Raw genomic sequence first — 16,259 nt, 5'->3', positions numbered from 1 at the left:
ATTTGTGACATTTTGAGTAGGGCAACTTGATGATACCTTAACTAGGAATAGGAATTAGGTTTTTTCATGGTATTCTAGTCAAGCTGACATATACTGGTGCACTAGCTTGTGAAGTGTTGTGCAGCTCCTGTAGGCCATCTTAAGTATGTTTTTTGATAAATGTTTTGTGGAAATTTAGGACTGAACTTTTATTATTACTGTATTACAAAGATACATTATACATGACTAAATATATACAAGAGATTAGCTAAAATCTAGGCTAGAAATTTGCTATGAAAGAATACAAGGAATTTCTTTTTTACTGATATTTTATAGCTTGGGAATCAGCCTAAATTAGGAAATAAATCATTCTAGTTAAAATATGAGTTTGGTACTTGTTTGGGATCCCTACAAACTGTCCGTCAACCTAATCTAGAAAAGATTTCTCAACACTTACTCCCAAGCTGGTTCAAAGATGTCCATCATTCTCAGCTTGCTTATTAAAACTTGAAATTGTTGTTTAGGAAATCATTTAGTCAGCACATCAGTGAGTTGATTCCCTAAGGGAATGAATAATGTGCAAATCAATCCACCTTCTATCTTGTTCTTGATCAAATGTCGGTACACTTCAACATGCTTATTGTATCATGTTGTACAAGGTTCTGAGCTATGCTAATAGCAGATTTTTTTTTTAATAGAGCTTCATAGGATTGGATTTTAGTTTCTTTAGAAAAGATTTTAGCTGTAGGAGCTCACAAAATACCAAAGCCATGGATTAGGATTCAACTTCTGCAGTTGACCTTGCCACCACTGGTTGTTTCTTGCTTCTCTGTAAATTGCCTCTGATACATGTGCATTACCTAGAAGTGAACCACCTATCATTGAGCAAACCTGCCCAGTCAGCATTGTCCAGTCTTTTTTTATCTCCAAGTTGCATTCTTTGAAAATATGTCCTTTATGAGTTTTCCCTTTGAGATGCTTTTCAATTTTCTTACCAGTTACCACTGCTTGTTTTATGATCTTCATTTGGAGCATGCATAAATTGACTACCAAGCTGAATGGAAAAGACAATATTAGGCCTTGTATGGGACAAATAATCAACTTTCCTACTAACCTTTAGTACCTTTCTTTATCCACAGCAGCTTTGGTTGTGAGTACCCCAATTTTGTGATTAACATCAATCAGTGTATCTCCTGGTTCACACTTATCAAAAAAAAAAAAGTGTATCTCCTGGTTCACACTTGAGTATCCCGGTTTCCTTTAATAGTTCTAAACATATTTTTCTTTGTGACCAGAAAATTCCTCTCTTAGACCAAGCAACTTCAATTGCTAAGAAATGTCTTAGACTCCCTAGATCCTTGATCTCGAATTCTTTAGCAAGGAAATCCTTTAAACTTTGCATTTCAGCTACATCATTGTCAGTCACAACTGTATCATCAATGTATATAATTTGTATAGTTACTTTACCTCTTTCTGCATGTTTGTAGAGCATGGTATGATTGGCTTGGTTTTGCATGTATCCCTTGTTACGAATTGACTTGGTAAATTTTTCAAACCAAGCCAAAGGGGATTGCTTCAATCCATAGAGAGACTTTCTCAACTTGAAAATTTTCTTCTTTCCAAGTGTTTCTTCAAAACCTAGTGGCAACTCCATGTAGCTTCTTCAAGGTCTCCATTAAGGAAACTGAAGAAAATATTCTTCTTTTTTTCTGTGTCAAAACTGAATACAAAGTGACCTATATATATATAAGTGGGATTCCTAATCTAAGCCATATAATATGCACAATCACTATCTCTAAGGAAACAATAACTAATTAAGAGAGATTCTCTCATCTATAAAAATAGAAAATATCCTAACACAATCCCTCTAATCTTGGCACTTAATTATAAATCATAATCCCATATTTCCACACTCCCCCTCAAGTTGGGTAGCAGATGTCTAGCATTCCCAACTTGCTTCTCATGTTTTCGCAGGTGGCCTTTGGAAGTGCCTTTGTCAGAATGTCTGCTATTTGACGACTTGAAGGAATATACATAAGTCTGATTGTTCCTTCTTCAAGTTTCTCCTTGATGAAGTGACGGTCTATCTCCACGTGCTTGGTTCTGTCGTGTTGAACTGGATTCTTTGCAATACTTATGGTAGCCTTGTTATCACACAAAACTGTCATAGTGGAGTTTGATATAATTCCAAGTTCCTTGAGTATTCTTTGGAGCCACATTCCTTCACATATCCCATGAGCCATTGCCCTGAATTCTGCCTCTGCACTGCTTCTCGCCACTACGGACTGCTTCTTGCTTCTCCAAGTCACCAAGTTTCCTCACACATAGGAACAATACCCAGTAGTCAACCTCTGATCTGTCAAGGATTCTGCCCAATCAGCATCTGTGAATACCTCAACTTCCCTACTTGAGGTTTTCTTGAAGTAGAGTCCTCTACCCGGGCTCTTTTTAAGGTACTGTAAAATTCTGTATATGGCTTTCATGTGTCTTTCAGTGGGATTGTTCATGTAGCGGCTTACCATGCTCACAGCGAAACCAATATCGGGCCTTGTGTGAGTTAAGTAGATCAACTTTCCTACTAACCTCCGGTACCTGTCTCTGTCAGTTGGATGAATGTCATTATCTTTATCAATCTTACCAATAGGATCCATAGGCGTGTCCACTGGCTTACAACCTAGCATCCCAGTCTCCTGAAGTAGATCAAGGACATACTTCCTTTGCGTGACCACAATTCCCTCCTTAGTTCTGCCAACTTCCATGCCAAGAAAGTATCTGAGTTGTCCAAGATCTTTGATTTCAAATTCTCTTGCTAGCAGCTTCTTGAGATTCCCTATCTCTTCTTCATCGTCTCCGGTAATTATAATATCATCAACATAGACAATGAACAGAGTCATTTTACCTTCCTTAGAGTGCTTCATAAATAGTGTGTGATCTGCTTGACATTGGATGAACCCATGTTTTTTCACAACTCTAGCCAGTCGATCAAATCAGGCCCTAGGTGACTGTTTTAGACCGTATAGGGACTTTCTCAGTTTACACACTTTCCCTGAATTTTCTGAAGTTTCCATACTAGGTGGAATCTTCATGTAGACTTCCTCTTCTAGTTCTCCGTTGAGAAATGCATTTTTGACATCAAGTTGGTGCAGATTCCAGTCCAAATTTACTGCAACTGACAATAACACTCTGATGGAGTTGAGCTTTGCTACTGGTGCAAATGTTTCTTCATAATCAATGCCATAGGATTGAGTAAATCCTTTAGCTACTAGTCGAGCCTTGAACCTGTTTATACTTCCATCCGGATTGTGCTTCACGGTAAATATCCACTTGCATCCAACTGGCCTCTTACCCTCTGGTAATTGTGAGATTTCCCATGTCCCATTTTTCTCCAAGGCTTGTATTTCTTCCTGAACAGCAGTCTTCCATTCAGGTTGTTGAAGTGCTTCTTGGATGTTGGATGGGATACGATCATCTTCAAGAGAAGTGATGAACGCTTGGAAATTCTGTGAAAACTTTCCATAGGACACATGATTACTGATTGGATGCTGAGTGCAGGATCTTACACCTTTCCTTAAAGCAATGGGTTGATCAAGATCATCAAGGTCATTACTGGAATCTAGATCATAAATTGTGTTACCTGGTTGTGAGTTTGGGTTGCTTGGATCCTGGTCCAATTCTTGGTTCTGCTCAGGTGGAGTGCTGTCCTCGGGCTCCTTTTGAGGAGGTTTCTCGGGCTTTTCCTTTAAATTTTTTCTAGAATAAACTATTACCTCTTTATTGCCTTGTGTAGTTGACTCAGGTGTGACAGAAGGGACATCCAAGGAATTGTTTTCGGGGACAAAAAGAGTACTATCTGTTTGAGGAGGCAGTGATGAACTCAAAGGAGAAGTAGTGCTGATTTCGGTTTCCCAAAATTTGAATTCTTCTGTGGACCAGTTCTCCCCTTGAATTGCAGTTTTGGGGTAGAAGGGTTGATTTTCGAAGAAAGTGACATCCATGGAAGTGTAGAATTTCTTGGTTGTTGGAGAGTAGCACTTGTATCCTTTTTGGTTTGGTGAGTACCCGAGAAAGATGCATTTAGTGGCTGTCGGATCAAGTTTACTACATTGGGACTTATGGATGTTAACGAAAGCAGTACAACCAAAGACTTTGATTGGGATAGACGAGATTATTCGAGTGGATGGATATGCAGCGAGGAGGATTTGACACGGGGTTTTAAATTGAAGAATCCTAGAAGGCATTCGGTTGATCAAGTAGGTTGCTGTGAGTACAGCTTCACCCCATAATTGTTTAGGCACGTTTGAAGCTATCATGAGGGATCGTGCAACTTCCATCAAATGTCTATTTTTCCTTTCTGCAACTCCATTTTGCTGTGGAGTATCAATGCACGAGCTTTGATGTACGATGCCATTCTCCAGAAGATATGACCCAAGAATGTTGTGATAGTATTCTCGAGCATTATCTGTCCGAAGGACTTGAATTTTTGCCTGAAATTGCATCTGAACCATGTTGTTGAAGTTTTCAAATATTTCCCTCACTTCTGATTTCTTCTTCATAAGGAATACCCAAGTCACTCGAGTGTGGTCATCAACAAAGGTGACAAACCATCTAGAACCTGTAATGTTGTTGATTCTAGAGGCCACCCAAACATCACTGTGAATCAAGGAAAAAGGATGAGATGGTTTGTATGGTTGAATGGAATAGGAGTTGCGAGTATGTTTGGACAATTGACATATTTCGCATTGAAAATTTTTGGAATTTTTATTGAATAATGATGGATATAGTTTTTCAAGATAGGAAAAATTTGGGTGACCTAATCGGTAGTGCCATAACATAACAACACTATCCGTCTTGGTATTAGGGTTGGAAACTACACAAGCAGTCTTCATTGGTAGCCTTCGAATTTCCTCAGCTCTCAGAAGGTAAAGTCCAGCACGCACCTCAGCATTGCCAATCCTCTTCCCAGAGTTCAAGGCCTGAAATTCAAAATTCACTCATGTGAGGAAGGAATTTAGTAACACAATTAAGATCCTGTGTTAGTCTACTTATAGACAATAGGTTGCAATCCAATTTCGGAACATAGAGCACGGAGTGAAGAGTAATATCCTTGGAAATAATAACTGAACCTGTGCCGAATACCCTAGAAAGGGTTCCATCAGCAATTCGAACAGAGGAATTGTTATGGCAAGGAGTATATTCATGAAAAACCATGAGATTCCCAGTCATGTGATTTGAAGCTCCTGAGTCCACTATCCATGTAGTGTGATTTTCCTATCTAACATTTAGGGCATGGGAAAAAATACCTTTCTGGGCTACAGATGCGGTACCAATAGTTGTTCCAGTTGATTGAAGAGTCTGTTGGAACATTTTCTGTAGTGCCTCCAATTGCTCTTTGCTAAATGGACCAGGATTTGAGATAGTGCCAGATGTGTCTTCTTCGGCTGCAGCTGTGTAACCCCGGCCTTCTCTGTTTTGTTGTGGCCGAGAAGGTTTCCAATCAGCAGGTTTACCGTGTAGATGCCAGCAAGTCTCTTTCGTGTGTCCAGGTTTTCTACAATGGTCGCACCATGGACGATTCTTCTTCGTTTGGTGGTTGTTGTTGTTGGATTGGGTTCCTCGTGCAACTAGGGCTGAGTTCTCAAGATTTTTGGAGGAATTTTGGGTTCCCAACATCACTTTTTGTCTGCTTTCCTCTCTGCGAATTTCAGAAAAAACTTCCCTAACACTAGGTAATGGCTTAATACTTAGAACTCTTCCATGTACCTTATCTAAATTCTTATTAAGGCTAAGTAAAAATTTGTAAATGCGTTCCTTTTCAATGACCTTCTTGTATAGGAGTCCATCTTCGGGACACTTCCAAACCAATTCTTCATAAATATCGAGTTGTTGCCAATACCGTGTAAGGATATTAAAATATTTGGTAACAGTTGAATCTCCTTGTCGAAGATCTTGGAGAGTACTCTTGATTTCAAAAATCGCCGAGGTATTATCGATGTTGGAGTAGGTCTCTCTAGCTGCATCCTATATCTCCTTTGCTGTGCCATAATACATGAAGTTTTCTCCTATGTCATTGGTCATAGAGTTAATTAACCAAGACATCACCATACTATTTTCCAACTTCCAGGTTCGGTATCCTGGATCATCTTCCTTCGGCTGAACAATGGTTCCCGTAAGGTATTCTTCCTTACCTTTCCCGTAGATGAAGATCTGAACAGACTGAGCCCATTGAATGAAATTCTGCCCATTGAGTTTATGACCCGTTATGGGAAGAATGATGCCGTTTGTGGTGCTGGCACTGCCGGAGTGAACTGCTTCAGGTCTGGACGTCACCTCCGAGTTTGATCCTTCTGTTCTGCTCTCCATGGAAAAAGATGATTTTTTTTTTATACGTGGTTCAGATCTGAATGCTCTGATACTATGAATAAAATATTCTTCTTTTTTTCTGTGTCAAAACTGAATACAAAGTGACCTATATAGATACAAGTGAGATTCCTAATCTAAGCCATATAATATGCACAATCACTATCTCTAAGGAAACAATAACTAATTAGGAGAGATTCTCTCATCCATAAAAATAGAAAATATCCTAACACAATCCCTCTAATCTTGGCACTTAATTACAAATCATAATCCCATATTTCCACAGAAACTATTCTTAACATCTAGTTTATGTAGTTGCCACTCCTGATTGGCAGCAAGAGAAAGTAGGACACGAACTGTGTGCGGTTTTGCAACTAGTGTGAATGTTTCCTGATAGTTAACCCTGTAGTCTGGGTGAATCTTTTTGTTACTAGCCAGATCTTGTATTGAACTTTGCAGTAAAGAACCACTTGCATCCAATAACCTTCATTCCAGATGGAGGTCCACCAATTTCCATCTTTCATTCTTGTAAAGGGCTTTCATTTCTTCTTGAGCAACTTCTATCCAGTTTGGATTTCTTAGAGCTTAATGTATGGACTTAGGAATACTTGCACCAAAGATATTAGTAGCAAAGGTCTTAAAGGAAGAATTGAGTCTTTTTTAGAAGATAGGGTGCTGCATACAAGGCCTGATGCCTTTTCTAAGGGTAATAAGAATATTTAATCAGACAAAGACTCTTGAACAGGGTGATGTCAAGGCGATAAGACTCCTTTTAGCCTAAGGAGAAAGGGGAAAAGCAAGGTGATAAAAAATATACATATTTTTACCTATTTGATACTTAACCAATATAGGTGTTGTCTTCAACAATCAGTACTATTAATATTTTATCCCTCATGATGTCTTATAAAATTAACAAAATAGTAATAATTATTCAAAGTACTAAATATTATACCCCACATCATAAGAAACATCATATCATCTAGATATATTCATCCTATCTAAATGCATATTCTAATTTTTTAGACATTTAAAAATCAAATAAAAAATAAAATAAGAGAATGAACATTTTAGAGAAGCTTTGGCCATCATCATCATGGTCATTATTGAAATTAAAATTATTATCAATTCTATCAAGACTTAATTGATAGCCGTCCATCTCAATATCTCTATGATTGATAATCTAATATTTTATCTTATACTTTGTTTAATCCAATGTTAGATTGAATGAAATTATAATCTAAGTATGTTTAATCTTAACTCATGGTCAAAGGCGACCACCTCTATGCCTTGCTCCTTATCCTAACAATTGTCTAGGCATTGCCTCTTTGAAGTTGCCTTGCTTGGGTCTTCAAGAGGCAACTTTTATTTGCCTTGCTTGGCCTAATGGCTAGGCGACCTGGGCAATTGCCTTTGTTAACACTGAGCTCACCTAAGATCTCGGCCGAGTCATATCCGCCTCAACCATGGTCGGTACCAAATCGATAACTATGTGGGATATTTGGTTGACTCACAAATAAACTTGATTAAATTGAAGATAAATGAGCAATCTTGGAGTAAATCACATGTCAACTTTGAGACAACTCTGACAACTCCGACAACTCCAAGATTATGTCAAGACTAAGCTATTTGGTAATGGGTATGGTAAAAATGTAATGTTGGTGCAGAAATGATGGAAAAGAGGAGAAGATCAAAACCCATGAAAATGAAGAAGTATAAAGAGTTCAAACCCATTGCATCCTCATCACCATTTGCATCTTCATCCTTCTGCATCTTCATAAGGCTATTTTGTCTTTAGTTTAGAGCCTTAAAAAATGGGTACTGTGCAGAGAAATAAAGAGTTGTGGATTTAGAGGAGAAATGGGTATTGTGCAGGAAATTGGTATTTGATGGGGTGAATGGGTTATGGGTATTTGACAGGATTAGGGATTTGGGTTTTGAATAGTGAGTATTTGTTTTTTAAGTGGATAATAAGTATTTGGTGGATATTTGTCCTTAAATGGATAATGAAAATTTGATGAAAATTAGAATTATAGAAAATGAATAATGAATATTTGGGTTTATATCAAATAAATAGGAAATGATATTTATATAAAAAATTAAAATTAATGAATATATTTGATAAGAAAAATAATATATGTTTTTTTAAAGATGATTCATGGTCGTATTTTTTTAATAGTTGAAAATATTTTTTAAAAATTCGAAATATTTAATTTAAACAACTTTTTTTATAAAAAATAAATTTACCTTTTATTATTTTCATTTGCAATAAGAAACATTTACTATTAAGTGATTATATTAAAATATTTTTAGATTTTTAATATTATTATAAATCATCCCGAAGGTATGCTTTTTATCACAATTTAAATAATTTTATATATAATAGAAGTTTATTTTATTAATTTTTTACTCTACCTATTTGTATTTATTTTTATTATTATTTTCACAATATTTTTAAATTGTTTTGAGGTTTTAAATTGGAATTTTTTGCATATCACTTGATACCGATCTGAGATGCCGAGATCAATGTGCCTTAGGAACTCCGAGTCAATAACCAATATTGTGACTTTGAACCATGTAGCATAGACCTTTAACTCCACTTGTTTTCCCGAATCACTCTCTTTTCTCTTCTTGATTTATGTGCTCCTCCTCACTCAAATTTCTAGGGCTATCAAATGAAGTAGTAGTAGGAATAAAAGTAGAAATAGGAGTAAGAGTAGGAATCAGTATCGATAACACATCCTAAAACTAATCTTCCTCTCTATTACTCTTCCCTTGAAGAAAAGCCTGGGTGAAACAAGGTTGACTCTCAAGGAAAGTGAAATCCATAGAAACAAAGAAGTTTCAAGATGTGGGATTGAAACACTTATATACTCTTTTTGAGTTGATGAATATTGAGGAACACACGCTTAATAAACTTTGGTTTTAATTTACTTTTGGTGTTATTGTGCTCATGAATAGGTCAATACTGGGAAATGCACAAATACACACTTAGAGTGTGTTTGGTAATGATTCTGAAAAGTGTTTCTAGTCTTTCTAATTCTTGAAAAATAAAAATTTTCAAATGTTAAAAAGACTAGAAACACTTTCTAGAATCACTACCAAACGCTCTTTTAATATACTTTGGGTTTAATTTACTTTTGGTGCAGTTGTAGTCATGAACAAAGGTAGTGCAATCAAACACTTTGGGTGTAAGGGAAGCAAAGAATATGACTAAAGGAAGGAAATGTCCCTTTTAGCATGTTCCTCTGATTTTCATACTAAAACATGGGTTGGTATCCTATTGATTGAGTAGGAAGCTATCAACACAGCTTCACCCTAATAGTGTTACTCATTTTAACAATAAAGCCCTAGCCACTTCAAGAAGATGTCTATTTTTCCTCTCTGCCACTCCATTTTGTTGTGGTGTATTTGTACAAGAAATTGATTAATAATCCCATTTTCATCTAGGTATTTCCCTAGAATTTCTGAAAAGTTTTTTTTCTTGTTGGTTCTTAGAATTTGGATTTTCTTTTTCCTTTTTTGAAATTGATTTTGAACCATTTTGTGAAAAGTTTGAAAGATCTTAGCTGCATCAGATTTGTCTTTTAAGGAGATATGCCTTAAAACACATGGTATGCTCATCTACAAAAGAAACAAATTTGATTGAACATAAATTTGAGCAGGAAACAAGACTTAATGATGTTTAGAAAGTTCACAAGTTTCACATTTAAAATCCAAAACATCTTTATTCTTAAGTAAAGAGGGAAATAACATCTTTAAATAGGTAAAGCTTGGGTGTCCTAATCTAAGATTCCACAACATTATTTCATCCTTACGATTTGAAGAACTCTCACACTTTAGTGCCCGTGGAACCATCTTGATTTTTAGTTCTTCAAGAATAAACAAGGTTTCCATCTCCCTAGCACTGCCAATCTTCTTCCCTGTGCATAGTTCCTGATGTTCACAATGATTTTAGGAGAATTTAGCCACACAGTTTAGATCATGAGTATGTTTACATATGTAGGATGGAATTTATAACAAGGTTTTTAGAGATGATTATAGAACCTTTTCCAGCAGCGGAGGAAAGAAAATCATCTGCTCCACTGTTATGAAAGCAATACAGTAAGGCCATCCAACTATCACTAATAAAACATGGCAAAGGTTCTCCAAATCTTCAAAATCGAATATTTATATCTTTTGTTGTCTTGAACATGGAACATATGAGAAATCGTTTTTTGAAGAACCTGTCATATGATCTGAGACCCAAGAATCAATGATCTAGAGGTTCAATTTTGAATTTTTGGTATAAAGTGGTGCAAAAATTACTTGCCTGGGCTGCATTTGCAGTAGAGGTAGTGAGAAGGGGAATGATTTGGGATCATGAACTTATGAAGATATTCAAATTGTTCCTTTCTGAAAACAGGAGGTTTGGATGGCCCATGTTGTTGATTCTGATTCTTTTGCTGATCAGCGACAGCTTGAAAGCTGTGGCTATTGCTTTTATTGCTGCCCACTTTGTTTCCCTTTTCCCATCATTGCGGTTTCCCGTGAAATTTCTAGTATGCATCTCTTGTGTGGCATGATTTTTTGCAATGATCACACCAAAATCTGTCCTTATCATCATTCGTTCTGTTAGAATTCCATTGAGCCAAGGGAAGTGTTCTCAAATTTGGCAGAGACCAAGGTTGATTTTTCGTTGTTGGGATTGCTCGTCAGGATGATCAGCCTGCTTTCCTCTCTCCTTATTGCATCATAAACTTCCCTCAAAGAGCTCTGTGCTGAGAAGTCTCCCCTTAAGTTGATCAAATTCTGCATTCAAACCAGCAAGGAAATAAAAAAAAACCCTATCTTTTTCATGGATGGTTTTAGACCTCATGTTCTCCTTGATGCATTTTCAATCATGATCTTGATAGAGATCCATCTTTTGCTAAAACTGATTCATAGTGTTGTAATAGGTTGTCACAGACTGGTTTCCTTGTTTGGTATCATGCACTCTTCATAGGAGAAGCTCTGTTCACTATGTTTGTGGGTTGTAATCTGGATAGTGGGACTTCAGTTGGAGCTTGATTTCTCCATGGGAGTTTTCGATTTGTTAGATATACTCTCAGATATTGAGATGTCTCAGTTTGACCAGCAATGAAGGAGGGTTAACTGGTGGAAGAACCTAAGAAATCTACATTGCCTAGAACCCATAAAAGGTGCTTAATGCCATGTGGAATTTTTTGGGACTGAAAATTTTTTTATTGCTGTATAACAAAGATGCATAATACATGACTGAATGTATGCAGGAGATTAACTAAACTTTAGGCTGGAAATCTGCTAGGAAAGAATACAAGAAAGGAAAATTTTTTGCAGATATATAGAGTTTAGAAATCAGCCTAATAGGAAATAATTTAGGCTGTACTGGCTGTATACTATGCCAATTTAGATAAGATTTCTCAACATGTTTATTTTGTGGGTTTTGAGGGAATTGTTTAAGATCACATTGATGAGCTAACTTGGACCTTCTTGGTTCACCTTTGAAGCAAAATATTAACCTTACTTGTAGGTTTGAGAAAGGCCTGCCAAAATGGGGATTAGGGATCTCATGGGGGAAAGAGAATACTTGGTGGTGATGTCTTGGGAGTCTATGGTATTTAGAGGCCTTTGAATATATGCCATTGGATGGAGTGATCCCTTGATTTAGCTAAGGTCATTATTTCCTCTCAGTTGGTGCCTTGGTAAGCTAATTGGGGAGCTGGCTTTTCTACTGAAAAGGAAGCTTGACCTTTTTTAAGTTGGTATCGGCCTTTTACCCTTCTTGAGGTTTTTGGTTGAAGATGGTGATTTATGTAATATAAGTCTTTGTTCTATTGGCCTAGGTTATATTATTCTCATTTTATTTGATAGTTACATGTTAAATAAACTACACCTTACATGAATACACCATTTTAAAATATATTATATAACAAATTAACTAGAACTTTATGCCTTTAAACCGAATTAAGTAAACTAGTAAAACAAATACTTTAATTATAAATTGATTATCAATCTATTAAGATTAGAAGATTAGTAATTTACCTTGTTTAGTTAGTAAATCCTTGATTAGTAAATGCAGACTTAAGTACGATAACCTTTATTTGAGAAAATAAAGGAGAAGAAGATGAAAAAAAAATTGAGAGGAAAATGAAAGAGGGAAGCCAAATGTGAGAAAAATGAGGATGAGCGCTAAATGAAAGGAAAATGAGAAAGGATACTTATTTGTAGGAATTTGGAGACCAAATTAGTCGTTGACGGTCAAAAGTTACAATTAGAAATGGTACAAAAGAGGCTCTGATTTTCATGTTGATATTTTAAAAAAATATTGCCAAAATATTGGTAAACATTAAACTTTTGAGGATATCTCGATGATATTTTGCAGATTTTCGTTCTCCTTCTTCTCTATGTTAGTACCACCAAATTTCCTTTGTCATTTTTTATTTTTTCATACTTGTTTTTACAAGATAATGATCTTCCATTTCTTTCTTAAATATTGTGATATATATCATTCTCACCATTTGTTTGTACCCCTTTTTAAGGTAGATGTTGCAGAAGTAATGTACATTGTGAAGGATTTGTGGCGTGGACGAAGCGCAAGAGAACAGTCTATAGAACATGTAGGGCGTGGAATGTGGCGATCTGTTAATGAATTGATGCTTGTTAGGTATCGGTTTTCTTTTTCTTTTTGACATTTTAACCTTTTTACCCTTTAGCTTTCACAATATTTCTTGGCCAAAGTTCTGAAAACAACATAACTTTTGGGGATTTTCTGCCGTTACACTTGTGATATTTACATGGCAAACAGTTGTCAACTCCTCTATCTTATTGTAGATTGTATTCCTTTCTTGTCATGTATTTGAATTACCTGCACATCTTTTTGAAATAGATAGAAAGTAGCCCTATGATGTAGGACAACCAAGGGTGGTTTTCTACAATAAAATAGGTAGCATAAACCTTAATTGGATTAGGTTTAAGGAGAGCAAGTGTGATTAAAAGTTATGGTAGCGGGGAAAAAGTAAATAAGAGATGAAAAAGAAAAGGATGAATAAGAAAAAGATAGGAAACCTTAGTCTTATGAACACCTACTAGGTATGTAGAAAATTGGTATTATTTACCATTCCTTCATTAATTTTTGAGTTACATCATGGCCTCTTTGTAGGCTTTAGAAAACCTAAAAGACTATAGATAAAGGAACATAATCTATATGGTAATTATCAGAACTCCTAGCTTTTTCTTGACACAATTAAACTTTCTAGACACTTTTTAAAAACTAGAAGGTTTGTTAGAAATAGAAACATTCAAAAAACAAGGATTTTTCAGAGAATGGAAGTTTCTAGAAAATAGAAACTTTTGGAGGTGGAAGTTTTTAGAAAATAGTAGCCTTGGAAAATGAAAAGTTTGAAGTATAGAAACTTATTACAATGAAAAGTTTGAGAGTAAATTTACTAATTATGACTCTAAAGCCCTAAATGGGAAAATTTTCCTTTATTGGGTAGATATTGGAGGACTCATCTCCATCTCTCGACTTGTATGCAATGTAGATATTCCATGAGTAACAATCTGACGGGGACCTTGTAAATAATCCAATGTTCCACAAGCATTGGGAACGTATTGAGGTAGGTTGTCATTTTGTACATGAAATGGTGATGAGAAGACGAATGGTAATTACATCTGGAGATCAGCTAGGCAATTGTGTTCCCTGAGGGAAAATAATGTGTAGGAGCTTATAAATTGTAATAAGGGAAATTTTCTGCTTGTGCATGTCTATCTCTGTGTTTGTATCTTTTCCCAGAACAATAGGAAAATCTTAATGTATTGGTAATAGTTCAGCAAAAGTATGTATAATATAACTTATTGTATTTCACCTGTGTACCAATGTGCATATAACAAGTAGGATGATGCCTATAAATAAAGTTCAATATTTCTTTGATGATGGGTTTGGTTTCATTTTCTCTATGCTACTTTTAATATCCATATTCACCTTTTAGGTGGGATCAGAGAAAGCCAGCGTCTGTGTCAAACTTAATTCTTCTAAAATTTAAAGAGGTATGTTTCATTTCTGTTTTGGAAAATATTTGGAGATTTTCTCTATTTTCATTATGGAAGGCATGTATTATTTCTTTTTGGCATAGCTTGTGCTGTTGGTGGCACCTTGTTGCATTTATTTCCACTTCTTAATTCATACGTCAAATCCATCTTCTTTCTGGGGAATATGAAAGGTTGGAAGCTACAATCAACTATTGGATACTTTTGCTTCTAAACTAAACAGAAGATTAAAATAGTAATCCCTTTTCTGGGCATGTTTTAATGTCTCATAAATGAGAAGATTTACATGTAGTTTGCAAAAAAATTCGAAACAATTTCATATTGTTTTTCAACTTCTTGAATTACTGCTTGGTTGACATTAGTTGTGTCAAGGGTCATCTTAAATTTCATGGAATGGGTCCATTGCAATTTCTAATATTTACATTTAAAAGCTACAGAAAATAAAATGAAATCATGCCATCTCCATTAGATGTCTCAATGCACCTTAATTGAAAATTATTGCTATAAAATATAGTTGAGGTGCTGTCAGAATGGTTCCATTCCCCAACAGGTGTCCAACAAAGTTAGTTCTTGGGGACTTTCTCAACTATTCATTTTAAGCCTTCATCTACTTATGTATTTCTGTTCTCCAAACAATCCTTACAACCAAAAGAGGGGCTGTGAAATTTTCATTGATAGTCCTTAATGATCTAGGAAGTGAATCTGCTTGTACATGCTTTTATATGAAACTCAGAACTTCCATGAGTTTAAGAAAAATTGAATTCATTACCCTCTTACTACTCTATAAACATTGCATGTGAAAGAAAATTGGTCTCTGTTTGGGGCTGCCTAGTTTCTTGCCAAGTTGAGGTACATATTATCCTAGAGGACAATATCAGGGTCTGAAAATTTTTGTTTACATCTTGACACTGATAATGGTATTTTGAATAAAAAACCCCGATCCATAGGTTCTATTAATGGAGTTATATTAGCTATATATTTATTGGTCATTGTAAAATTTTAAGAAATAGCATTGAAGTTTTGGTGCTATTTAACACTCAATGTTTTAGGACTTCTCCAGAATCATGTTCTGGAAAAAGTGCATGTGCCTGGGATGGATGCTGGCTTTTCTGGAAAGCTTAATTGTGCAAAACAGTCCTCATAGTAGTTTGTCCTCTTGTGATTGTATGTGGTATATTAGTCTTTTGGACTGCTAGAACTTCAATTTCCCGATGTTGGCACATCGTTAAATGCTATGTCAGTTAAGCCATTATTTCTTTGATTTGGAGACTAGGGACTTGGATGGTGTGGTTACAAGTCTTTGGAGAGCATTTGATTGATAATTAACACCTTATGTTTTGCAGAGTTTAATGGTTGTCTAGTAAAACTTGGTGAGGATGTTCTTGGTCTAATATTAATTATAATTGCTGTAAGACTGTTGAAAAAACATTGTAACATATATATCCCATAAACAGATCTGGTACTAGAATGCTTAAGTAACATGGAAAACTCACTGGCTGTCATATATTAGTGGTTATTCTGCCATGATCATTGGGTGGACCATGAATAGGATTTGGATACCAATATGAAAAAGCTTGAATGCTGAGGTGCATAGGAGCATTAATCTTTTAAGTGAGTGTAGGGATATGTTGATGTTAGAGAAAGTTCAATCAATTAATATTCCTGTTCTGTATGCTTGAGCTCCATAGCTATTAAATGTCATTGAAATTTCTAAGCAATTGCTCTTAGGAGCAATGAACATCTCTAAATCTCTAGATAGGCTCCTCAAAAAGATGGAAGGCTAGTTAGGGAGACAACCTTTTCGCTCATAGATTTGTTTTTAATATTGTAAACTTACTGTTGAAATAGTTGACTTACTATTATTATTATCATCTTTTTTT

The 16,259-nt window shown here is 35.6% G+C and overlaps 2 protein-coding genes across 5 annotated transcripts in view; one reads left to right on the top strand and one right to left on the bottom strand.

The window, feature by feature from the left end:
* Positions 1-16,259, top strand: part of LOC100263875 (tRNA threonylcarbamoyladenosine dehydratase) — a 74,035-nt gene that overhangs the window by 52,284 nt on the left and 5,492 nt on the right. For 3 of the 4 annotated variants that reach the window (XM_019222372.2, XM_010656797.3, XM_002263236.5), the window contains 2 exons: positions 12,873-12,997; positions 14,322-14,379. In XM_019222372.2, coding sequence (XP_019077917.1) covers positions 12,873-12,997; positions 14,322-14,379 — 183 coding nt within the window. Of the gene's footprint in view, positions 1-12,872; positions 12,998-14,321; positions 14,684-16,259 lie in introns of those variants that run through there. The other variant, XM_059739711.1, reaches the window with a different exon arrangement.
* LOC132254323 (uncharacterized) lies at positions 4,327-5,728 on the bottom strand. Its single transcript, XM_059739710.1, has 2 exons — positions 5,280-5,728; positions 4,327-4,952 (listed from the first exon to the last, which is right to left on the bottom strand). Exons 1-2 carry the CDS (start codon positions 5,647-5,649, stop codon positions 4,918-4,920), a joined length of 405 nt encoding a protein of 134 aa, XP_059595693.1. The 5' UTR covers positions 5,650-5,728; the 3' UTR covers positions 4,327-4,917.

Source organism: Vitis vinifera, chromosome 9 (genome assembly GCF_030704535.1).
Source record: "Vitis vinifera cultivar Pinot Noir 40024 chromosome 9, ASM3070453v1".
Classification (NCBI taxonomy): domain Eukaryota; kingdom Viridiplantae; phylum Streptophyta; class Magnoliopsida; order Vitales; family Vitaceae; genus Vitis; species Vitis vinifera.
This window is presented reverse-complemented; position numbering and strand designations above follow the sequence as displayed.

Bases quoted from the DNA above. Each gene is read 5' to 3' on its own strand.
- LOC132254323 (XM_059739710.1), bottom strand. From the start codon at position 5,649: ATGTTGGGAACCCAAAATTCCTCCAAAAATCTTGAGAACTCAGCCCTA. The intron at 4,953-5,279 runs GTATTTTTTCCC...TTTGAATTTCAG, and splicing joins CGCATCTGTAGCCCAGAAAG to GCCTTGAACTCTGGGAAGAG.